The 26,206-nt window shown below is 41.8% G+C and overlaps 1 protein-coding gene, 1 long non-coding RNA gene and 1 pseudogene across 2 annotated transcripts; all 3 read right to left on the bottom strand.

Annotated features, from left to right (window-relative positions):
* Positions 1-6,521: 6,521 nt before the first annotated feature.
* Positions 6,522-8,990, bottom strand: LOC147664095 (uncharacterized; annotated as a pseudogene).
* Positions 8,991-9,307: 317 nt separating this feature from the next.
* LOC147664093 (uncharacterized) lies at positions 9,308-25,438 on the bottom strand. The gene is made up of 4 exons (XR_015305191.1): positions 25,366-25,438; positions 24,682-24,735; positions 14,462-14,529; positions 9,308-10,015 (listed from the first exon to the last, which is right to left on the bottom strand). It is a non-coding gene; the product is annotated as an uncharacterized LOC147664093 (long non-coding RNA).
* Positions 21,932-23,032, bottom strand: LOC147664094 (uncharacterized). The gene has a single exon (XM_086949989.1). It carries the CDS (start codon positions 23,015-23,017, stop codon positions 21,932-21,934), a length of 1,086 nt encoding a protein of 361 aa, XP_086806115.1. The 5' UTR covers positions 23,018-23,032.
* Positions 25,439-26,206: the final 768 nt, after the last annotated feature.

Below are 26,206 nucleotides of genomic sequence, written 5' to 3'. Positions count from 1 at the left end.
TTCAAAAGCAAGAAGGGGGAGGAGGCAGCTGCAGCCAAAACAGACCTCCGACTTTGAATGCACAGCAAATGTGGCAAGATAAGAGCAAGATTTACAGCTCTGTTTACAACAGAGCTCTATAAACCAGGAGCACTGGTGTCTCATGCTCCAACTTAAAGAAAGAAATAGTGCTCACAAGCTCTGAGTGACAATACATGTAACAGGGGGACAGTCTTTGAAAATGGGCAGCGTTTTTAAAGCCCATATCCTGAATACAGCATGTCCTGCAGATACAGCGCAAGCGCTGCCTCGGCGAGATCATAAAACGGCATTTACCTCTGGAAAGGTGCTGCGGGCCAAAGCCAGAGAGTGGTCCCTTAGTGCTGCTGCTAAATACTGACTTCTGGCTGTCACCGTGGATGCATGCAACGACTGCACAGGAGCACACAGCATGACTGCTATTTGCTTTATCTCTTCGATAGTTGTGAGACTGCTAGAGGACAGGTAGGTGTGCTCGGAGATAGAAACAAGCTGGACATAAGGAGCGGAATTGAAACAACAGCCAACATGAAAGAGTGACAGAGACGACATGGATAGCGTCATATTGTCAAATGAGTTACTTTTATGTTCTTCTTCCCTAGAGAGGGTGTTGTATTTTATTTTACATACATTTTAGCATTTCATTGCTAACAGAGGCCCAGGAGCATAAAGTGATTTACGCAGAATGACGTTAGGATTTAGTCGAGGGTCCAGTATTATAGTTTTGTTTCACCATACAAAAGTGGCAGCACAGGGCACAGAAGAAGAGAAATATAGAAGAAGAAAAGAGGGACATAAAGAGATGGAAAAAATCAGAGATTTCAAGAGTTGGTGTGGAAAACTAGGGAAACAGTTTGCCATTGAAAGTGACAGAGGAAGGGATGTGGGAGAAAAGAGGCGTGAGGGATGAACTTTGCTTGTAGTGGTTCTGCTGCAGCCTTGCAGCTTCTTTGCAATGGAAATAAAAGAAGGTTCTGTAATGCCATCAAAAAAGCACTCAGAAGCAGTGTTGAAATGGTATTGTAGACGTAGCGGTATTCTTTGCCCAGGAGTTTACGTGTGATCTTGGGAAGCCTGTACTCTCTCATTAAAAGCCCCCACTGAGAAGAGCAAGTACTCTCTCCCGCTCAAACTAAAGAAGTGCAGGTACTCAGTATCTGTGAGCACTGGCTCATTTAAAGCACTGCTCGGAAGAGTTGCACATAAGGAAAATGAGCAGTGGAATTAGGAAAGAGGCTCGTGTGAAAAAGAACAGAGACTGGTGCAAAGCAGTGAGGTGTCCGGCTAAACTTGTAGAGAACCGACAGAGAGAGAATGAGTGCCACAGTAGAAACAGACAGAGTGGGAGAAACAGAGGGGCTAGATTCCTTAGGTACGGCACTGTCCCAAAAAGATGAATGAGGAGAGGAAAAACCCCGTCCTATATATGGCTGCATGCTATTTCCCCAAGAAAAGAACGATGCTACAGTGGAGAAAGAAGCCTTAGCTATTAAATGCACTTCGATATTAATTGGAAGGACAGCCTTTGCTATTAAATGGACTTCGATAATACTTGGAAGGACAGCTTTAGCTATTAAATGCACTTTGATACTACTTGGAAGGACAAGCTGTGGATCAGTGGATGGGTTGGAGCATCTCAAAATAAATGCTTCCAAAAATGAAAATACTCACATGTGACGATTTGAAACATTATGACACTCTTTCCTCCTGGCCAGATGAACTGGCATCGCAGCCTAAAGTATCGAAGGAAGGTAGAAACCTCGGAATGACCATGGACTTCAAGCTATCAATGAATACCCAAGTGGACAAACTAGCAAAATGAAGCTTTGTCACTATAAAAACACTGCAACGAATTTTCCCTCATTTGGGATTTCCACACAAGGTCCAAACTACCATCTCCCTTGTTTTGTCCAAACTCGATTACGCCAATAGACTCTACCACGGATCACCTTTAACAACCATCAAAAGACTACAACAGATACAGAACTCGTCTGCCAGACTACTCTTGCATATCAAACCGGGAGACCACATCTCTCCTGTCTTGAAAGCCCTGCATTGGTTACCGGTTGCCAGAAGATCCACGCTCAAGCTACTTTGTATCACCCACAAAGCACTATATGGAATGGGACCGCTCTTCATCTGGAATAAAATCACCAAACACATTCAACAAAGGAACATCTGCTCTAAAGGGGCATCGTGCCTCAAAATCCCAAGATATCAGAAAAAAACATGGGTGGCACATCCTTCTCTGTTCAAGCAGCCAAACTATGGAACTCTTTACCCCCCAACATAAGATCCACTGACAACCACCTTATCTTGAGAAAACTACTCAAGAATTTGCTCTTCCCCACCGAAGCACTATACGCAAATAGAAATTTACAGCATATCCCTCTGTATATAAGCATTTATTTCTCTATAGATTTGTACCTATCTTTGTGTATTGCATTGTATAAACATGTAGAATAATTATGTTGTTAATAAAAAATTGTAAAAAATCATCTTTGGTCTACATGTACTTTCTTCCATTGTGCATCTATGTACCTTCCATGTACTTGTATCTGTGTGTCAATTACTTTTCTCCTGAAAAATCATATCCATAATTAGTCACGAAATGCATGTGCTATATACAATGTGAAACTGTTAACTTTACATCGTGCTTTTAATAGTGCATCCATTTGAGTACTCATGCTCGCATTTTATAAGTATTTTCTTGTACTCTCCAAACATGTTTTTCCCTCATATACTGAATGTTCAAACATGTTGAATTCTTCCCGCTTTCGCATTGTATATAGCACATGTATTTCGGGACTAATAAGCTTTCAATGTTTTTTATGCGTTTCACCACAATGTATATACTTCTCAGAAATAATGATGTCTTAGGTTTATTATGCCAGCGTTAATGCACTATCATAACTCAGGCATCTGTCACATGTGACGGGAGCTTTCCTCTCCTTCACCGGTAATCGGCACATTGCCTTGTGAGTCTTTCAACTCTGGCCCACAGCGCATGTCCTCAGTAACCTTTTCCTGCGGCCTCCAATATTTAATTACTCTCCGAGCGGGGCCGCACTTGCAATTCGTTTGTTGCTGAGACACCGAAGTGTGAGGACCCCTGTCTTCAGGTAATTAACCACGCAACTCGCGGCTAATTGTAATGCTTTACAGCCCGCTGCCTTTCCGTGCCAGCATGACTAAGCTTTCGCAAATTTACTTCACAGACCGCTTATCGCCTTGAACCGTGATTAATACACGGACCACGGCGGTGCCCCTACCTTTGCAACTATGCCCAGGCTTCATTCCTGAATAACACTGAGGTATGTCTGATCAGCACTGTAACCGACGTATACGCTATCCTCGATGCCGGTCAAGGCATTTTCTCCCCATTTTTCCTCCTTAGTTAATTAATCTTCTTGATGGTTACTTCAAATGGAATTTACTAGTGAATACGACATGGCTCGATGAACTCATCCCTTGGCTTCTCACCACATGCAGAGGGTAAGCCTTACCTTTTTCAACCACGCGCACTGCTTCTTGATGCGCACCTTTACATACAGCAACGGACCTGACCCAAGCTTTTATTCCGATTAGGTGACTTATCCACCTTCATCCAGGTTGCCCCACACCACCCCAGTCCTGACGAAGATCCGCACGGCCGAGCTTGGGAAATTCCCTTGTGCCCTAAGTCGGAACGAAATGTCAACGCTCTTGGATAGGTCTAGACTTACCCTTTTGTGTCCTCTATCATGCAATTTTTGAATTTTATTCTGCAATTTTACATATGACTTAAATTGTGTACAGATACATGTGGAGCTAGGCTGCTTCTGACGATGAATGACAACCGATCATAGTGTTTTTGAAAATAATACGCATCTCTTATTTTCTCCTATGTCACTGATTTCTTTCCTTCTTAACACTGAGCACTCCTCATCCTATGAGCACCTTCCCCCTTTTGGAGCAGCCTTTACTGAACCGGTAATTCTTGAATATTACCTGTCTCTTGAATATTACTTGAGTATTCACCAGAAAAACTAGTACATTAAATTACTTGGTGAACATATATTTTTTGGTCTGTTTTGTCTGTTTATCCTTATGTATAACTGAGTTTTTGAAATGTACAAGCAGATATAAACCAGGCTTTCCTGTAGTACCAGACGTCTGTATACCAGGCTGTGTTGGGAGTGCAAGTGCCCCAATTAGATGAGTATTTGAATAGACTGTCAATCCTCAGACTTAACCCCCTTCAGGGACATACACCAGATGAAACCCTGACCACTGAGGAAATTGGCTTCATGATTGACTTGATCGCGTGCAACAAAACTCCTGGGATGCACGGGTTCCCGGTAGACTTTTACTTCACCTACAGCGCAAACCTCACTCCAAACCTACTCCAAACGTACCAACAGGCCCGGCAGGAGGGCACATTGCCGGGATCCCTATGGGAGGCTATGATATTGGTCCTGCCTAAGCTCAACAGGGACCCCCTGGAGCTACGCTCCTACTGGCCACTGTACACCGACCACTAGATTCGCAGGAATGTCCTTGCAAACAGGTTGCTCCCCTGCCTCTCTACATTGGCACTAAGACCAGAATGGTTTCGTACCCGGGAGAAAAATGTGTCTAAACCTATGACGCCTCTGCAGCTGATGGAAAAGAATCTTCAAGAATTTGCCTCCATAAACAGCACTCTCACTAGATATAGAGAAGGCCTTCGACACCTGGGGTAGTTTTATTTAACGAAAGTGCTGATGTGCATGAAACTAGGTGCAGAAATACTGCACTGGATGAAACGCTGGCCCGCATCCGGACAGGCAGAGATCCCAGTTTCTTTTGAAGCATGTGGCAAAGATGCCTGCTGTCGATTACTTTCGCCCTAGTCATGGACCTGTTCGCTGGCTTGTTTCTTTCACAGCACCCAGCAGTCGGTACACCAAGTGGGCCAAATTGGGAGGTCATTTCACTGTATGCAGATGATGCATTTGTGTACCTCAGGTACGTGTATGCGTATCTACTGCAGGTGATGGAGGTTCTAGATGATTTTGGTAGGGATTCTGGACTGAGGCTAAATTGGACCAAATCTAGCTTATATCCCATGCGCAAACTCACAACTTAGAACAGGAAGTGCTGCCCCAATTAGCACTGGGTTGGCACCTTGACATCTTCAGGTATTAGGCGGTGAACTTACCACACTGATGAAGACCTTATACAGGGCAATTTAGATGATGTTCAATGTTTGCATCTCCCTGTCGTTTTGGGGCTCCCTGCCACTATCAACCCATGGGTAGAGTCGAAGGTGCAAAAATGCTGTTATTACATTTATACTGTTTCTCGGCCCATCTAGTTTACCTGCCCCGGGGCTTTTTCAGGAAATTGGACTCTGTTTCTGTTCTTATGGACTTAATCTGGGGAGCGGACAACAAGAGAGTCGGGCTTCGCAAACTTTACTCTACCTTGGAACATGCTGGGTGGATGTACATTTAAAAGACTGAAGAACTACAAACTACTGTGTGACTTGGAAGATGATTATTTCTCAATACAGCCCTTGTTTGTGATCTCGTTACAGTTCTCACATTTTCACCTGCACTAGAAGAAATGGGAGCCTGGAGTGTCTGATCACAGAAACCCATTTACATACAAAGGGGGGTGAAAGCCTGTTCACAACGCACAACACAACTTGTTTATGTAAAGGTTTGTACATTGCACAGGGATTGTGATATAGGTAACAGTGTGAGTGTTGTATGGCAGCAGCGAGCAGTCTTAGTTGCTGAGCTATGAATCTGTGACGGGTGCATCTTTAGCTCTTTCAACTGTTTGAGTCTGAGAGGGTGGCAGTCTCAAATTCTTGGGGCACAAATACCAACAGCTTAACTCATAATCTTTACTTTTTGCATCTACAGTTGGTCCAGATGCCACCTAAGAGAGTAACCTTAGTGTGCTTTCTGGAGTCAGCCTGCTTTGATTTTACCAAACTTTGGTCAGCAAAGGTAAATGTGTCTTCTACCAAGTGTTCTTAGCACGCTTTTGGTAACGTGGCTTGAGCAGTATGGCCCATGGCACGCTCAAAGGTAAAGAAAAACAGTGGAAGTCACAAATTTCAATAGTTTATTAAAAATAGACAAGGATTTTTAAGATTCAAACCAAGTTTAGATCAAAAAGAATATTTAATAATTATTCAGAAATGGGCTGTGATTTAAGGATTACTAATTAGCAAAACCACTGTCAAAACCAAATAATAAGGTAAATGAATTTAAAAAAGCAGATCCACTGAATCAATCAGGAAGTCACCTACAAAATTGTAGCTGACTTTGGTAGCTATGCTCGAGAGGACAAAGATACGTTTAGTCTCTGGTGATAGTTAACACTGGAATTTGAAGCAAGGTTTTTGGCTGAATCAGTCTCAGACGGTGACGAGCTGCACAGAAGTGGCTCGAAGTGCAAAATTTCCACAGAGTAGAGTTGGGCTAGCAAGTTGAACCTGAATCCACTGCCATCAAAATGGGGGAAACTTCAAGCAGTTACAACAGCTGCAAATTCTTCGGCGCTTCCAAGTTATGGAGATGGTTCAAGGTTGATTATAAGAGCCAAAGCATGGAACGTGGCAGGCCTGAGGCATGGTTAAGGGGATAGCAGGTTCCATTTGAAAAAAAAAGAAGATGGAAAGAGCCAACTCGTGTGGATCTTTGTAATACGAGGCTGTGTCCTTTTGGAACAGAAGTCTATTTAGGATGGGGCCAAGAATGGTTTGCATATGGCTGACCTTGTCTGTAGTTACACAAAGACTAGAGAATGATGTGGTGGGATGGTGCCGAGATTAACTACCAGTCCATCCATCACCTTTAGTTTTTCTCAATGATCACCCCTACGTGGCACAGGCATGAGCAGACGTTGGTCCCTTAGAGACCTACGACAAAGGGACTCCTGCTGCAGCCCCCTGGTGAGGCTCATTAAGGCTGGAAACAGTTTGAGGTTACATGCATTCCAGACCCTTGGGGGCGTGGCCTCAAAGTTCAGGGTCCAATGGACTTTGTGGGTCAGTCATTGCTTATAAACACTCAGGGAACAAAACACACTGAACGGAATGAGGCCACAAATAGTAACAAAGGAATGAGGTTAATTCAAGCATTTCCATCCCACACTGTGTTCTTTTCTGAGTAGACAGTTTTTTGGACAATCAATGGAGTGGAGTCTTTGTGGCTGCTTCATGTAAATGTTTTGCAATGCTGAAAGCTCCTCCTCAGGGTTTACAGTGAGCACCTTTTATTCTACCACATTGTCTCTCCTATGTGGTAAGGTTACATTTACAACTGAAGTTTTTGTCACATTGAGAGCACAGATCATTTTCTTTCACATTGTGGGCTCTCTATTGTTGAATCAACCTGAATCTCCAGCAGACACTTCCCAGGCATTTAGAACAATGACAAGGTTTTCCAGGTAAGTTCTCGCAGGTTGAGTGAGACCAGATTTCCGGCTGAAACTTTTCCAGCATTCAGAGAGCTAAGAAAGTTTTTCCCCACTGTGAGTTCTCTCATGTGTAGTGAGAGTTGCTTTATGACTGAAGCTTTTCTGGCATTCAGAACACTGATACGGTTTATGCCCAGTGTGGGTTATTTCATGTACAGTAAGGCTGGATTTCCGACTGAAGCTTTTCGAGCATTCAGAGCACTGATAAGGTTTTTGTCCAGTGTGAGTTCTTTCATGTCTAGTGAGACTTTCTTTCAATCTGAAGCTTTTTTGGCATTCAGAGCACTGATACGGTTTGAGCCCCGTGTGGGTTCCTTCATGCACAGTAAGGTTGGATTTCCAACTGAATCCTTTCCGGCATTCAGAGCACCGATATAGTTTTTGTCCAGTGTGGGTTCTCTCATGTCTAGTGAGACTTTCTTTCAATCTGAAGTTTTTTTGGCATTTAGAGCACTGACACGGTTTGAGCCCAGTGTGGGTTCTTTCATGCTTAGTAAGGTTGGATTTCTGACTGAATCCTTTCCGGCATTGAGAGCACTGATAAGGTTTTTCCCAAGTATGAGTTCTCTCAGGGTGAGTGAGAGTTATTTTATGACTGAAGCTTTTCTAACATTCAGAACCCTGATACGGTTTTAACCTAGTATGGATTCTCTGATGTACATTTAAACCCGATTTCTGATAGAAACGTTTTTGGCATTCAGAGCACTGATACGGTTTGAGCCCAGTATGGATTCTCTGATGTTGAGTTAAACCGAATTTGTAATAGAAACCTTTTTGGCTTCAGAACACTGGTACGGTTTATGCCCAGTGTGGGTCCTTTCATGTTTAGTAAGGTGGCTTTTTTGATTGAAGCTTTTACAGCATTCAGAGCACTGATACGGTTTAAGCCCAGTGTGGGTTCTTTCATGTACAGTAAGGCTGCTTTTCTGACTGAAGCTTTTACAGCATTCAGAGCACTGATACGGTTTTTGCCCAGTGTGGGTTCTTTCATGTACAGTTAGAATGGATTTGCTACTGAAGCTTTTACAGCATTCAGAACACTGATAAGGTTTTTGTCCAGTGTGGGTTCTTTCATGTAAAGTGAGATTGTGTTTGCTACTGAAGCTTTTACAGCATTCAGAGCACTGATAAGGTTTTTGTCCAGTGTGGGTTCTCTGATGTTTAATCAGACTTCCACTAAAACTGAAGCTTTTTTGGCATGAGGAGCACTGATATCGTTTTTGTCCAGTGTGGGTTCTTACGTGCATAACAACACTAGATTTAGGACTGAAGCTTTTCTGGCATTCTGGACACTGATAGGGGTTATGCTCAGTGTGGGTTCTTTCATGTACCGTAAGGTTATATTTGCGAGTGAAGCCTTTCTGCCATTCAGGACACTGATAGGGTTTTCGTCCAGAGCTAGTTGTCTCATGTTTAGTGAGGCTGGATTGATAACTAAAGCTGTTCTCACATTCATTGCTCTTATTCGAGTTGTTTGTTTCTCCGAGTTGGGTTTGTTCCTGGATACATGCCATCTTAAGACTGAATCTGATTTCGGATCGTGTACTTGTTTATGTTACAACTCAACATTAACTTCCTACCTCTAAAGGCACCAATCTAACTTGTCTTATTAACTTTCACTGAGGAGCCCCTTGTATTGATTAAGAGGCCTCTCATGGATTCATTTTCTCCAAGTTATGTCCGGGTAAATTCTCTCTAGTTTAATTAGTCTCATTTAGTGATTCTAGTTTATCACATTTGATTTAGGAGTTTTAAAAGCACTAATAAGGTCCTTGGGGTTTAGTGTTTGCCTGTTAGGTATGTTTGTTCATACAAGTAATGATTCGGGCATGCCAGGGTGGTTTATGAATTATCAACAGCGTAACACTGGCCCCTTTTATACTTTCTGTCAGTATATGCTTTTTTGCTAAGTGGCTAAGACAGGTACATGATCCACTTTGGAGGTACAGGACACTCTGAAACCACTCGGATCAACCCAAGAGTTGGTGGGGGAAAGCTTTGTATATTGGAAATGATAATCCAGCATCTTTGCTGTAACAACATCTGAGAAAGCGTATTTACATTGACTTCCTTTTAAACAATCTTTTTTCTCCTCTCGTCTCCAGGAGACAGAGACAAAAGCTTGCGCTTGTAAACCGAGGATATTAGTCTTTTTGACGGTTCTGTCACATCACATCACATCTACGGATACTGATCTGTTGGGGAGGGTTTAGGTCTCCAAAGCATTTCTCATAAGCCATCAAACAGAATTCACAGCACTGAGTTTTCTCAAGTGCACTGGGTGGGGATCAATTGTGGCCAATGTTCTCCTCAATCTCAGTTACTGACACTTGGTAAACATTTATGATCATTTTACTTTAGGGATTTCACAACTTTCACATTCACCAGTTTCTTCTGCTCCAACGTTCTCACCATTCCTGGCACATAGAATGTGTTTCTTCTCTAGAGCTCGAGAATGTCTTTACTTTCCTTGAAGTATTCCTTTTCGTTGTATTTCACTAAATTTAAACCTTCTTTTTTGTCTTCATGCTTCTGTCACCTGTAGAAATGGGGTCAAAAATTGTAAATGAACACAAAGAAAAAATATTTGTGACCTTATACTTTGCACAAAGAAAGTATTAACAAAAACAAGATAGGAAATCAGTTTGAGTTGCATTTCTGATAGTGGTGAAACAGAGACCTTGGGATCACTGGAAATCAAGGATGTGAGAGCAAAAGAAGTGAATATTTAAGAAAGAAACACAGATTCTCAGAAGCAGACAACACTATCAAATTGCAACTTCTGTGGCAACGGCTGGCGTCATAGTGAGATATTTGTAATACTTTTAATGAATTATTAGATGTTATTTACTCCCCTGCCAACCTAGATTGTTAATCAAATCCTTTTTCCAGTGATCTAGGAAGGGACATTTTATTGAACAGCACAACAGTAAAGGAAACCAAAAAGGGTCAAGAAAAGAAAAACACAAAACAGAGGAAAGAGGAAAGAGAAAAAAGGCTATCTTCCACTTTCACCACAAGGGTCCGGCACAGGAAACTCTGCGGCAGATGCTTGTACACACATAAGTTACTTCTAAACAAAGTGCCCCCAGGGTCAGCACCAGGAGCAGCTCCACTGGTCGCACCACCCTAAAGCAAGCCCACAAGTACTGTGTCTTTTGCTTGTAGTAGACAAGTCAGAAAAGGGTAGGATGGGAGGACGCAAAGAGATGAAAGTCAGATCCAGAGATGAAAGATGCCGAAAGAACAAACAGAGGGAGCGAACTTAGCCCAGGGGCATCAAGGCGCTCCGGATAGGGATCATGATCAGGGGTGTCCATAGATACAGGGATTACAGATTCTTATTGGTAAAGAGCCAGGTATTCAAGGCGTTACGGAATGAGGAATAAGTTTGCAGAATCGAAATTGAAAGAGGAAGAGAGTTCAACAGCCAGCGAAAAGGACCTCCCCCCATCTAGATTTCCTGAATCTAGGCACAGTCACCAAATTCTTGCTGGAAGATCTTAACTGCTTACCAGGGACATATCACCAAAACAGTTTTTTAATGTCTTCTGATCACATATTGTAAAAGACCTTGTGCACCAAACACAGGACTTTAAACTCAATTCTCCGACACAAAGGAAGCCAATGAAGGCTCTTGATGGTAGCTGCAACAGAGTAGAATTTAGGAAGGCCCATCACCAGCCTGCCAGCAGCATTCTGCACAAGTTGGAGTCGGTGTAGGAGACTGTTCTATTTATTTGGGGGCCCAAGGAGAGGGAGGTATCAACTCTGATGTCTTGATTTTTGGCACTGAGGCCAGGGCCAGGGCAAGATCCAAGCGCATCTGGCCACCAGGCCCTGGACCAAATCTCCTGATTGTCTCCGAAAAGTAAAATCTCAGTTTTATCCCCATTGAGTCTTAGATAGTTCTCTACCATCCATGCAGCTACCGCCTGCATGCAGCTTTTAAAATTTGCTGCTGAAGCTTCAACACTCTCAGTGATGCTAATCATGATTTGAGTGTCATCAGCATAGGATAACACTTCTAGGCCAAAAGATCTTACAACCCTGGCAAGCGGGGCTACATAAAGGTTAAAAGGGTTGGACTCAATGAGGATCCCTGGGGAACTCCGCAGAACAGCCGTTTCGGAGCAGAAAGGAATTCACCCATTGTAACTCTTTGAGCCTGTTCCGTGAGGAAAGTTGTTAGCAAAATAAGGGCGGAACACTCAATCCCTATTTCCCGGAGCCTCCCAGCCAATCTAAGGGGAGAGATAGTATAGAAGGCTGCCGTTAGGTCCAGAAGGGTCAGTAAGGTGGTGTGACTTGTGTCGACCTGTTGTCGAATGTTATTAAAAACAACGGTTAACGCCGTCTCTGTACTGTGCTCACTTCTGAACCCATGTTGCGAGCCATCGAGCAACTGATGATCCTCCAGACAGGTGCTAAGATGGAGGTTCAGGTGTTTCTCCAAGATTTTAGCGGGGACAGGCAACAGAGAAATAGGCCGGTAGCTCTTTAGTTCCGCCGGATCTAGAGAGGGCTTTATTAAGAGAGGTTTAACCATGGCTGTTTTGCAGGCAGTGGGATACTGGCCAGAAGTAATAACTTCGGGCTGGACTGTTCCCATGAGGCACAGGGTCAGACAGATTTGCATATGGCCATGTCTGAACTGGGGTGGCAGAGTGGGCTAAAGAACGGTGATGGATCAAACCCAGATCTGTTGACTGAGTGTGAGTGTTTGATTGGTTCAGATGCTCCGTCCAGCACCACCCCCTTTTGTACCAGAAGTAATAACGGCATTAAGAACTACGGTCAAAGTAGGAACAATAGCCTCCATTCGTAGTTTCAGGATCTTCAGGGGACAGGCCTCCGTGGGGGTGCCAGATCTAATTCCCCTTAACATCCGCTCCATGTCTTCTTGAAGTATGGGGTGATAGGCGCTCAATCATCAATCCTTTGGAGGAGCTACCAGAGAATCTGAAGGACTATCGGCCTTTGACCCTCCGACATTCGATATCTCCAGGGAGGAATATATGTCCTTGATTTTGTCATACAAAAGCATGCCTTTTTATCACATAGTTCCTGGGAGACCTCGGTGTTGGCAGAAGCCGAGGGGGCTAGGAGGGAATTAATCACAGTGAAGAGTTCCCCCTGGGATTTGATGGATTCCGGCATCTTGGAATAGCTACTTTTTCCTCATTAATAGCTAGCCTGTATTCCTTCAATTTGAGTTTATGCAGGTCCCTTTTGGCTGGGAGAAGCTCACAGCCCCATATTTTTTTCCTGCTGTCGGCATACCTGCCTAAGGTTTCTCAATCTTTCGGTGAACCAGGGTGCCGAAGGGCGTTTTTCTGGCCACATAAAGCTCCTTAAGAGAGGCAAAAGAGTCCAGAGCCGCCAAGAGCCAGTTGGAAAAATCATCAAAGATTGAGTTAACATCCAGGTGGGTGAGACAGCAATAATTGCTAAGCTTAATTAGAAGAACCTCCTTATTTATGCGGCTACGGTTTCTCCTCATCTCCACCCTGTTTTTAAAATTAGGATCTGGGTGGGATTCTGCAATTCGCCGAAAACATGGAATGGCATAATGATGAGACCAAGGGAGTGGGATAGGATCATTCACCTCTATCCTCGGATTGTTAGAGAAGATCCCGTCCAGAATGTGTCCCGCCGTATGAGAGGGGCTCCTCCCCAGCTGAGGAGTCCATAGCTTCCAGGAAAACCTGCATTTCAGAGCAGAGTTTTCTCCAAATGGAAGTTAAAATCACCCAAAGAGTGACATTGCATCTAGCCAAATAAGGCACAATCCGATTGCTGAAGTCCTGATTAAACATTCCTCTGGGCCCGGGAGGCCGGAAGGTGACCACTCCCACAAAACTGTCAGTGGGTAGGATCTTAAAGGAGAAACATAGGGCCTGATAGGGATCTGAGGGAGTGGTGAAGGCCTCTGTGAAGCACGAGAAGGTGTCTTTATAAAGTACTCCCAAACCCCCCTATCCTTCCTGACAGAGCATACCCTGAGGGGATGGCCTCCACCAGGTCAGGCCCTGAGCAATCTCTAGCCCAGGTTTCAGTAATAAATACCCAATCAGGCCTACGGAAGGAGACAAAATCATTAAATTCTGCCCTATGTTTAATCAGAGATCAGGCGCTCAGGTGATTCCCTGAAAAGGGCTGTTTCATGGGTAAGGGTAGGGCTGACACGTCACCTTGGGTTTTTTAGCTACCGCAAATGGAATGACTGTCTTACACTCATATAGCCCAATGCTCACAGTTCATCGACCTGCAGTGCACATCCTTCTGTCATTGAAGCTCCAAGAGCTGTCTTCTTGCGTAAACAAGGGGTTTATCAGGATCTACAATAAAAAGGCCAGCGTCCCTGGCACAAGGCGTAAACTTGGCACGGACGGGCACAGACAGGCGTGTCTTTGGCGCGCCTGCTGCGTGCGTTTGCAGCGCGTCCGGCCTGGCATTCAGATTAAATAGCTGGGCCAGTCAGAAACAACTAGAGCACTGCCCATCGATCTGGGACAGGAAGTGGAGTAGAGAAGCAACAGTGAAACACTCACTTCCTTCCACACAATTAGCGAGCCGTGGTGGACCGGCAAAGGAGCAAAAGACCCTCACAAGCCCCCCACCCCCCTGAGATGAAGAAAAAAAGCAGAAGAGTGCCTAAAATAGTTTTAAAATATTGCCCCATTAGAACGCACACAATGATTCAATAACATTTTTAAATCACAGTCACTTGCTAAACTCAGTAGCTGCGCAACAGCGTGGCACCTCTAATCAGGGTGAACCATCATCACGTGGTGTAGAGGAGGAGACAAATTTGATAATAGTTAAGGAACTGCTAGGCAAAACTGACCTAAAGGGAACTGGGCCTGCACTGCACCACCCAACATGTTCCAGGAGGAATGTGGCTCCATCAGGTGATTATCAGAAGTTTGATAACAACAAGAATAGTGCACGGAGAGAGTAATAGAGTTATAGGAATCCTTACCTGACAATTATTTTCTTTGTTTCCGAAAGGGTGGCAGCCACGCTGCACTTCCTGTCATCCCAGAATACCTTGAAAGGAAGTAAAGAAATTATTTTGCATCAGACGACAATCACACTTCATCACATTTTACAAATAACCGTCCTGGATTTACAAAACAACCGAGCACAGGGAGAACCAGAGTCTGACTTCAGCCTCCTTTAACAGCTATTGCTGTGAATGTTCAACAATTTACCGCCATGGTCCTGCATGCGGCTGTTAACTGTTAACATTCACAGCAACAGCTTTGAAACAAAGGCTTCAGAGCACTGGAGGTGTTTCAACCCCCTCGGTCTCTGGGACACCGTTGTTTTATTAATTAACACATTCTGCCCTCATGGGGCAAACAGTGTCAAGACCTTATAGTCAGCCGTAGCAGGTAATACTGCCCATTGAAGGACTGCTCCCTTGGTAAAGGCCCTTGCCTTTAGAGCTACAACAAGCTTCAAAGCTATATTAAAGGTTTCAAATAATTACTGAAGGTATAAACATGGTTACTCAGTCACAGAAATAATTTTCATAATATTTGCAGGAGAATCACATAATGGTAACCTCTAAAGTATATCAAAAGCCAGAATCAGAAATAACTCTTGATGTAAAGTCAATGACAGAGCACCACAACAAATGTGTGCTTAGAAATAAGAAAACGTTTTTCTATAATATCAAATAGCAAACTGACATAGAATCTGCTTAGTTAAAAATCAAGGAAAAGTTCTTAAGTACAAAATCAGTAAGAGGACTGACATGTAGTCTGCCTTTAGGAAAAGGGTAAAATAAGACAATTGCAGCAAGTATCCCAAAACAGTAATTTTATACTTTTTTTTAGACAGAGAGAACACATTATTTACATGTTTCATGATGAGGTAAAAATGACAGCAAACAATGAATATTCATGAAAACATGGCGCAACAAAATGTAATTTCATAAACCACACCTACAAAATGAATAATGAATTGTGACTCTTCCTCTAAAAGCCACAAGTAATTTTGCAAGGTTATTCCCTAACATAATAACTGGATCTTAAGTTTAAGTTTCTGGCCATTCATCATTGACCTAATTTGTACGGGAACATTTGCTGGCAGCTTATTAGTTGTTTATTAGAAATGCCTACAACTTGGAATCCTTTCCCAGGAGGGGTTGGTTGGGCGCTCCCATCAGTCTGACTGTGGAACGGGTAGCACATTTATTGATCAAAAAATATCCCGGATTCCCATTTACTTCTTCTACTCCTGTAATACTACTAACAGCATGCGACTCTTCTGATACTACTACCAGCACTCTTACACTCGGGTAATTCTACTGAAAGCACACCACTCTTCTAATACTACTGACAGCACTCCTCATTCTAATACTAATAACATCACTCTTGCACTCTTAATACTGCTGACAGCAAACCACTATTCTGATACTACAAACAGCACTCTTCTAATACTACTACCAGCATTCTCACAATCCTGTAATACTACTGAAAGCACACCACTCTTCTAACACTACTAACAACACTCTTCTACACTACTAAGATCACTCTCACACTCTTAATACTACTGAAGGCAAACCACTCTTCTGATACTACAGGCAGCACTCTTCTAATACTACTAACATCACTCTCACACTCTTAATACTACTGACAGCATGCCACTCTTCTGAAACTACTACCAGCACTCTCACACTCCTGTAATACTACTGAAAGCACAGCACTGTTCTAACACTACTGACAGCACTCTTCTTATACTACTAACATCACCTCACACTCTTAATACTACTGACAGCAAACCACTCTTCTGGTACTACAGGCAGCACTCTTCTAATACTACTAACATCACTCTCACACTCTTAATACTACTGACAGCATGCCACTCTTCTGAAACTACTACCGGCACTCTCACACTCCTGTAATAGTACTGAAAGCACAGCACTGTTCTAACACTACTGACAGCACTCTTCTTATACTACTAACATCACCTCACACTCTTAATACTACTGACAGCAAAGCACTCTTCTGATACTACAGACAGCACTCTTCTAATACTACTAACATCACTCTCACACTCCTAATACTAACAGCATGCCACTCTTCTGATACCCACTACCAGCACTCTCACACTCCTGTAATACTACTGAAAGCACAACACTCTTCTAACACTACTGACAGCACTCTTCTAATACCACTAACATCACCCTCACACTCTTAATACTACTGACAGCAAAGCACTCTTCTGATACTACAGACAGCACTCTTCTAATACTACTAACACCACTCTCACACTCTTAATACTACTGACAGCAAAGCACTCTTCTGATACTACAGGCAGCACTCTTCTAATACTACTAACATCACTCTCACACTCCTAATACCAACAGCATGCCACTCTTCTGAAACTACTACCAGCACGCTCACACTCCTGTAATACTACTGAAAGCACACCACTCTTCTAACACTACTGACAGCACTCTTCTAATACTACTAACATCATTCTCACACTCTTAATACTACTGACAGCACACCACTCTTCTGATACTATAGACAGCACTCTTCTAATACTACTAACATCATTCTCACACTCTTAATACTACTGACAGCAAACCACTATTTTGCTACTACAGACAGCACTCTTCCAATACTACTAACAAGACTCTCACACCTCTTAATACTACTGAAATCACACCACTCTTCTAACACTTCTGACAGCACTCTTCTAATACTACTAACATCACCCTCACACTCGTAATACTACTAACTAAATGCTACTCTTCTGATACTACTATCAGCACTCTCACACTACTGTAATACTACTGAAAGCACACCACTCTTCTAATACTACTGACAGAACTCCTCATTCTAATACTTCTAACATCACTCTCACACTCTTAATACTACTGACAGCAAAGCACTCTTCTGATACTACAGACAGCACTCTTCTAATACTACTAACACCACTCTCACACTCTTAATACTACAGTGGTGTGCTTTCAGTAGTATTACAGTAGTGTGAGAGTGCTGATAGTAGTATCAGAAGAGTAGCATGCTGTTAGTAGTATTAGGAGTGTGAGAATGATGTTAGTAGTATGTTTAATTGATGGAGCGCAAAGAGTGATATAAAATGATGGACTGAGAAAAAAGTAACTGGAAAATTGATGCAATTTAACGTAAATTGAAAACCAAAAACGAACTAGATAACCACAGCTGTGTGACTTGAAAGCCTATTATTTCTTGATACAGTCCTCGTTTGTGATTACGTTACAGTGCTCACATTATCATCTGCACTAGAAGAGATGGGAGCCTCTGGTGTCTGGTCACAGAAGCTCATTTACATACAGAGGGGGATGACACCCTGTTCACAACGCACAACACAACTTATTTCTGTAAAATGCTTGTACACAGTACACTGTAAAGTGACTCAGGTAACAGTGTGACTGTTGTATGATATGAGTGGGCAGTCTCAGTTGTTGAGACCTGAATGTCTGCAGGGTGCATCTTTAGTTCTATCAGCTGTTTGAGAGAGGGTGACATTCTCACATTCTGGGGACACAGCTGCAAACAGCTCCCCTTATGGTTTTTACATTTTTCATCTAGTCGGTGCAGATTTCACCTAAGACAGTAACCTTTCCAGCTCAATGGTCTGCTTCCTGGAATCAGCCGGCTTTCCTGTTCCCATACTTTGGTCATAAAAGGTAAATGTGTCTTTCACTAAAGTGTCCTTAGCTCGCTTTTGGTAATGTGGGTTGAGCAATAAGGCCATGCTCGAAAGTAAAGCAAAACAGTGGAAGTCACAAATTTCAATACAATGTAGTAAAAACTAAAGAGACAAAGAAATTCAACATTCAAAACAAGTTTTGATAAACAGTAATATTTAATAATTACTCTGGAGTAAAATCAAAACCAGGTCAGTGTTTTAAGGATTATTGATTAGCAAAACAGCTGTCCCAAAGAAAATAAAGGGCACAGTAAGTTCTGTCTTCGAAACCACAAAAAAAGACAATTAAGAACAAAAAGCAGATCCACTGACTCAATGATGAAGCCACATACACAATAGTATTTGTCCTCATTAGCCATGCTCAAGGTGGCACCAGTAAGTCCAGTTTCTGGTGATGATTATCACTGGAATTTGATTCAAGGTTTTGGACTCAATCGGTCCCCGAAGCTGACGAGATGCACAGAAGTGGCTTGAAGTTAAAAATGAACACAAAGTAGAGTTGGTTCATCAAGTTGAACCACAATTTACGGCCATCAAAATGCGTGAAACTTCAGGCAGTTACAACAGCTGGAAAGTCTTCAGAGCTCCGTGTTATGGAGATGGTTCAAGGTTGATGATCCCAGTGAAAGTACGGATTGTGTTGTGCGAACAAGCAGCGTACTGGAGCTCACGCTGATGGTTCAAACATGAAACTTGTAACCGTCAAGTTACATCACAACAGGTTCAAAGGTCAATCAACGCTTCAAACCCATATTTCAGTTATCCACGTGTAAAGGTAGAATACCAATGAAGGCAGCTCAAGGTGCAGGGATCTCAGATTTTGGGCTCTCGCTGCTTACATTGTAGCCGTACAGCAAGAGTAATAACTGTTCATCGTATAAGAATACAAGCCCCTCAGAACCAGTTAACAGCAGATGAGATTTCAGCACCAATGTGCCGGTAAATACAACATCAGGTAATAGGAGGAGGAGAAGGGTACATATCAAATCAAATCATGATAACATGGTTAACAAAATGGAGAAAGTACCTTATCCTACTACTACAGTATCAAATAGCTGCTACAAGAGTCCATCAGGAGGCCGAGTGAAGTAGCAAGTCCATGAAAATTACTTCAAGATATTCGTTGCTGCTCTTCAGCCAAACAAACACATCAGACGAGTGCTCTGTTGTTTTCGCAGGATCATCCCATTCACTTTAATAACTGCCCAAGTGCGGCGTCCACTTTAGCATTACCACAAAAATGAAACTCTCAGGTTGAGTTGGACGCCTCGAGGCTATTCACAAATGTATCTTACACCTGTGTGTAATCTATACATGCAAGGATGCTCTTAGAGTAACTTTGCTACTTTTAGCTATTCACCATTACAAGTATAAAGTTACTGAAAAGTGTGGACTTCTACGTCTGCACACACTTAAATAGAGGTGGAGTAAAATTTACAAATGAAACTTACTACATACAAAGTGGAGCAATAGAAAGTGCAGCACCACACATGGCCAACCACTGGTAATGCAACACCGTCCCTTAAAAAATAATGGAGGGCGAGACCTAAAAATCGAACCCGTTAGAAAATAAAGATAAAATAATGTGTTTTGCCTTATAAAACTACATATACCTTCAAAAGAATGCTGTAAAATGACATATACTTTAAAATTCATTAGTTTGTGATAACATATTTTAATCTTTTAATTTTAAAAATATTGCAACTATAAAAAAAGAATTAATTCTAAACATACATTTTTAAGGATGTGTCCCCTCTGAACAGAGGTGAGTAAGGTAATTCAGTAATTCTGAGTACATAATAGGAAAATAAGATGATCTTACCTAGTTTGGATTTTTAAACAGATCTTTAAATAATTTTTTTTACATTTAAAATGAATTAAATATCTAATTAAAATACAAAATATTACTGTAGCATTTCTTACTTTGTTCTATATTTAAAGTATATACAAGTTCCATTTGTATTTAACCTAAAAATATTACATTTGTTTCAAGTGTAATGAACAATTGAAACATTCTTTATATTTTTTACACAGGGAAAACTCCACCCAAGTTGAAAATGTAGAAGATTATATTCTTTTTAAAGTTCAATTAAAGGTGTCCCACCTAAATTAACATTTATATTATGTATTAATAATTTTGTGAAAAATGTGATGAGGAGCATTAATTATAACAAATGTAATTATACTTTTCTAAAAATGAATGTTATATTAGTGTTTCAATCAAACAGATGTTATTAAAACATTATAAAATAATGAGTTTTGTTTTCTTTTTAGATATTTTTTGCCATTGAATTTAATTTATTTAGATTTTTAACTAATTTAAAATATTTAATTTACCATGATTTCCTGCGGGGTTTTAATTCATGTCCGTAGCTCCATTATTATTTATGGGAGTGTATTGCAATTCCAGTGGATGGCCGTATGTGTTGTTGCCCTTACTCCGGCTCTGAGCTGGAGTACATTTAGAACTGTTTAAGGTACATTAGGCCTGTAGTGACTTTAGAGCTGTGGTTTATAAATAGCAATGGGTTTACTCATTTGTGGGTGAGTGCTTTTGATTCCCTAAATCCCTCCTTACTCCTTCCTTAGCCCTCCCCTTTATTCATAAATATTACACATTTTACATCCACTCCCCTCTGTCCCTCTCACATTTGCTCCACAAAAGTATACATGTGCAGAAACTAAGCAGTCGAGGCAGACAACTCTACAAAGAAAAAGATAGGAGAGGTAGAATGACCGCACGTAGTTTGTGAATAGCATTTTGTTGTATTTTAGTCATATCGTAGTTTATGATTAGGCTCTTGGGTGTATCTGATGTGATTGTAAAGCTGGTGAAACTGTCCTCAGCAGATAGGAAGCAGGTTCCATTTCTAGCAAAAAGGACATGGAAAGAGGTCAATAAAGTGGATCTTTGTAATACGAGGCCGTGTCCCCTCAGAACAGAAGTCATTAGGACTATTTATGGTGGGGCCAAGAATGGTTTGTATGGAGTTGGCCCTGTCTGTAGTGGTACAAAGACTAGAGAATGATGTGGTGGGATGTTACTGAGATCAACTACCAGTCCATCCATCACCTTTAGTTTTTCTCAATGATTGGCCCTAAGTGGCACAGACATGAGCAGATGTTGGTCCCATAGAGACCTACGACAAAGGGACTCCTGCTGCAGCTTCCTGCTGAAGCTCATTAAGGCTGGAAACAGTTTGAGGTTACTTAGATTCTTGATCCTAGGAGCGTGGCCTCAAAGTTCAGGATCGAATGGACTTTGTGGGTCCGAGCCACAGCTTATAAACACTCAGGGAGCAAAACACACTGAACGGAATGAGGCCACAAATAGTTATTAAGGAATTAAGTTATTACAAGCATTTCCATGCCTCGCTGTGTGCTTTTCTCAGTAGAGTTTGTAGGATAATCAATGGATTGATTTCTTTGTGGCTGCTTCATCTGAAGGTTTTGCGGTTCTGAAACTTCCCCCCAGGGTTTACAGTGAGCAAATTTTATTCTCCCACATTGTATCTCTTATGTAGAAAGGTTACATTTACAACTAAAGTTTTTGTCACATTGAGGGCACTGACAATTTTCTTTCCCGCTGTTGATTTTCATGTTGAATCAAATTGAATCTCCAGCAGACACTTCCCTGGCATTTAGAAAAATTACAAGGTTTTTCTCGGTAAGTTCTTGCAGGTTGAGTGAGACCAGATTTCTGGCTGAAACTTTTGCAGTATTCAGAGAGCTAAGAAGGTTAGTGCCCAGTGTGAGTTCTCTCATGTCTAGTGAGATTTATTTTCTGACTGAAGCTTTTCTGGCATTCTGAACACTGATACAGTTTATACCCAGTGTGAGTTTTCTCATGTCGAGTGAGCTCAGATTTCTGAATAAAGCTTTTCCAGCATTCAGAGCACTGATAAGGTTTTTCCCCAGTGTGGGTTCTCTCGTGATGAATTAAAATGGATTTCAGACTAAATTGTTTATGGCATTCTTTGCATTGATAAGGTTTTTGCCCAGTGTGGGTTCTTTCATGTACAGTGAGGTTGGATTTCTGACTGAAGCTTTTCTGGCATTCAGAGCACTGATACGGTTTCTGCCCAGTGTGAGTTCTCTCATGTCGAGAGAGCTCAGATTTCTGAATAAAGCTTTTCCAGCATTCAGAGCACTGATAAGGTTTTAGTCCAGTGTGAGTATTCTCATGTCGAGAGAGCTCAGATTTCTGAATAAAACTTTTCCAGCATTCAGAGCACTGATAAGGTTTTTGCCTAGTGTGGGTTTTCTCATGATACATTAAACTGGATTTCAGACCGAATTGTTTATGGCATTCTATGCATTGATAAGGTTTTTGCCCAGTGTGAGTGCTCTCATGGTTCGTGAGAGTTATTTTCCGACTGAAGCTTTTCTGGCATTCAGAGCACCGATACAGTTTGAGCCCAGTATGGACTCTCTCATGTACAGTTAAACTGAATTTCTGATGGAACCTTTTTGGGCATTCAGAACACTGATAGGGTTTATGCCCAGTGTGGGTTCTTTCATGCACAGTAAGGTTGGATTTCCGACTGAAGCTTTTCAAGCATTCAGAGCACTGATAGGTTTTTTGTCCAGTATGAGTTCCCTGATGTCGAATCAGACTACGCCAATAACTGAAGCTTTTTTGGCACGTGGAGCACTGAAATGGTTTTTGACCAGTGTGGGTTTTCACATGTTGCATGAGAGAAGATTTGTGACTGAAGCTTTTCTGGCATTCAGGGCACTGGTAGGGATTTTGTCCAGTGTGATTTCTCTTGTGTTTAGTGAGGGGGGATTGAAAACTAAAGCTGCTTTCACATTCTTTGCTCATACTCTAGTTGTTTGTTTCTCCAATTTGGGTCTGTTCCTGGATACATGCCATCTTAAGACTAAATCTGATTCCAGAGTCTGTACTTGTTTATGTTACACTCAACATTAACTTATAAAATGCACTGCAGATGATCTTCATAACATTTGTATTTAACTAATTATAGTTTTTACCTGGAGATCATGTTCCTACCTTTAAAGACACCTATCTAACTTCTCTTATACACTTTCACTGAGGAGCCCCTTGTGTTTATTAAGATGCTCCTCGTGGATTCATTTTCTCCAAGTTATGCCTGGTGATTTTGTGACTCCAGTTTATCACATTTGATTTAGGAGTTTTAAAAGCACTGACGAGGTCTTTGAGGTGTAGTGTTTGCCTGTTAAGTGTATTTGTTCACACAAGTAATGACTGATGATTAGGGCATGCCAGGGTGGTTTTATGTATTATCAATCACGCAAAATTGGCCCCTTTTAAGCTTTCTGTGCCAGTACATGCTTTTTACACCTACCGGCTAAGGCTAAGGCATGTACATGATTGACTTTGAAGGTCTGGGAAACTTGGAAACCACTCGGATCAACCCAAGAGACAGATTTGGTGGGGAAAAATCTTCCTATATTGGAAATGATAATCCAGCGTCTTTGCTGTAACAACATCTGAGAAAGGGCATTTACAATGACTTTCTTTTAAACAATGTTTTCTCTCCTCTGAATCACAGAAGATGGAAACAAAAGCTTGCGCTTGTAAACCAAGGATATTAGTCTTCTTGACAGTTCTGTCACATCACATCTACGGATACTGATCTGTTGTGGAGGGTTTGGGCCTATAAAGCTTTTCTCATAAACCATCAAACAGAATTTACACCACTGAGTATTCCCATGCGCACTGCATGGGCATCAATTGTGCCCAATGTTCTCCTCAATCTCAGTTACTGACACTCAGTAAACATTTATGGTCAGTTTCCTTTAGGGATTTTGACAACTTTCACATTCACCAGTTTCTTCCGCTCCAAGTTCCTCACCATTCCTGGTACATAGAAAGTGTTTCTTCTCTAGAGCTCCAGAATGTTTTAACTTTACTTGAAATAATCCTTTTCGTTGTGTTTCACTAAATTTAAAACTTTTTTCTGTTCATGCTTCAGTCACCTGTAGAAACGGAGTCAGAGATTGTAAATGAACACAAAGAAAAATATTTATGATCTTATACTTTGCACAAAGAAAGTATTGACAAAAACAAGATAGGAAATCAGTTTGAGCTGCATTTCTGATAGTGGTGTAACAATGCAGATCGGGAGCTTGGGATCACTGGAAATCAAGGATGGGGGAGCAAGCATAGTGCATATTTAAGAAAGAAACTCAAGTTGCACATATATTGCGCCACAGATTCTCAGAAGCAGCCAACACTTTCAATTTACACTCTCTGTGAATCAGGCTGGTATGATAGTGAGATATTTGTAATTCTTTTAATGAATTATTAGATGTTACTTACTCCCCTACTCACTTAAATTATTCATCTATTCCTTTTCCAATGATCTAGGAAGGGACATTTTATTGACCAAAGAAATTGGCCTTGTTGCACTCAGTTCTTTAAATGGCACTGTAGGCTGACGCTGTGTCCCTTTAGCTCAGTGGAATTCACTATTTCAAATTGTGCGGATGATATGGACTTACTTGGTGGCTCAGAACTCATTACACTCCTCCGACAGGACCCGGGCAATGCAACACCTGAAAAAGAGAAAAAAACAGCACAACAGTAAAGGAAACTAAAAAGGGTCAAGAAAAGAGAAACACAAAATAGAGGAAAGAGAAAAAAAAGCTATATTCCACTTTGACCACATGTTCCAGCACAGGAAACTGTGCAGCAGATGCTTGTGAACCCATAAGTTACATCTAAACACTGTGCCCCCAAGGGCCGCACCAGGGGCGGCTCCACCGGTTGCACCACCCTAAAGCAAGCACTGTGTGCATGTGTGTCCACACATTTGTACTGTGTCTTTTGCTTGTAATAGACAAGACAGAAAAGGGCAGGATGGGAGTGCGTAAAGAGATGGAAGACAGATCCAGAGAGAAAATATGCCGAAAGAACGGACAAAGAGAGGATAGTATAACGTGGTGTTGAGGAGGAGACAAATGTGCCAATAGTTAAGGAACTGCTGGGCAAAACTGACTTAAACGGAACTGACTTTGCACTACAACCCAACATGGTCATTACCATAAGTTTGATAACAACAAGAATAGTGCACACAGGGAGTCAAATATTGAAGTGAAGAGACAAAAACAAAACAGAGATCAAGAAAGGGAATAGAGAAAGAAGAAACAGGGGAAAAGGAAACTTAGAGTTATCGGAATCCTTACCTGGCAGTTATTTTATTTTGTGTTCCTCCAAGGGTGGCAGCACAATGCACTGCCTGGTCATTCCAGAATACCTTGAAAGGAAGGAAAGAAATAGTTTTGTGTCAGACAGCAAATACACTTCATCCCATCTTCCAAATAACCGTCCTGAACTTACAAAACAAAAGAATTTCTTGTTCTCTGGAGGCCATTGTGAAGCAACTATGGTTAATGAATAAGTACTTTTTTGGTTCACCAAGAACCATGATCCCTTGCTGGAAGAGGTCTCTGTGAATATAGAGTGCACCCACAGTCTCAAAGAACAAACCCTAACAACCCAGTCCACGTCTTCATAACCCCCATCTTTACATTTACAGATCATGAAACTTGCAAATCAAAAAAATCTGGTTAGCAAAGGTATGTTAATGTCCTTGTACATAATTCTGCCCACACTTCATAAATCTACCACACTCTTAGATTTATAGAAACCATGCTCTCTCAGTTCAAGTTCAAGTTGATGCAGAGTTCGAATGCTGAGCAATGTAAGCAACAAGGCATCAATGTGTTGGCGCTTTTTATTGATAAATTATCTGAAGGGATGACGTGGAGGGTCAGTGTCTTTTGAGCCCTATAGGACAGCGACCAAAGTACTAGAACATTGGAATAAATCCTTCACCAGACAAAGCTTGGAACACTGAAATGTTGAGACCTCCATTGGAGACAACGGAGCAGCAGCAGCCTATACAACCTGATTTAGGCCCGCTGCTCTCAACATTACAATGTCCTTATACACAGCCTCTGCCTCTCTGAAATACATGGAGTGGGCAGGAGAAAGCAAAGTAAAGAGCCTGCAGCAGGGCACACA

This window comes from Lissotriton vulgaris, unplaced genomic scaffold, assembly GCF_964263255.1.
Source record: "Lissotriton vulgaris unplaced genomic scaffold, aLisVul1.2 SCAFFOLD_1464, whole genome shotgun sequence".
Lineage (NCBI taxonomy): Eukaryota > Metazoa > Chordata > Amphibia > Caudata > Salamandridae > Lissotriton > Lissotriton vulgaris.
This window is presented reverse-complemented; position numbering and strand designations above follow the sequence as displayed.

Bases quoted from the DNA above. Each gene is read 5' to 3' on its own strand.
- LOC147664094 (XM_086949989.1), bottom strand. From the start codon at position 23,017: ATGAGCAAAGAATGTGAAAGCAGCTTTAGTTTTCAATCCCCCCTCACT.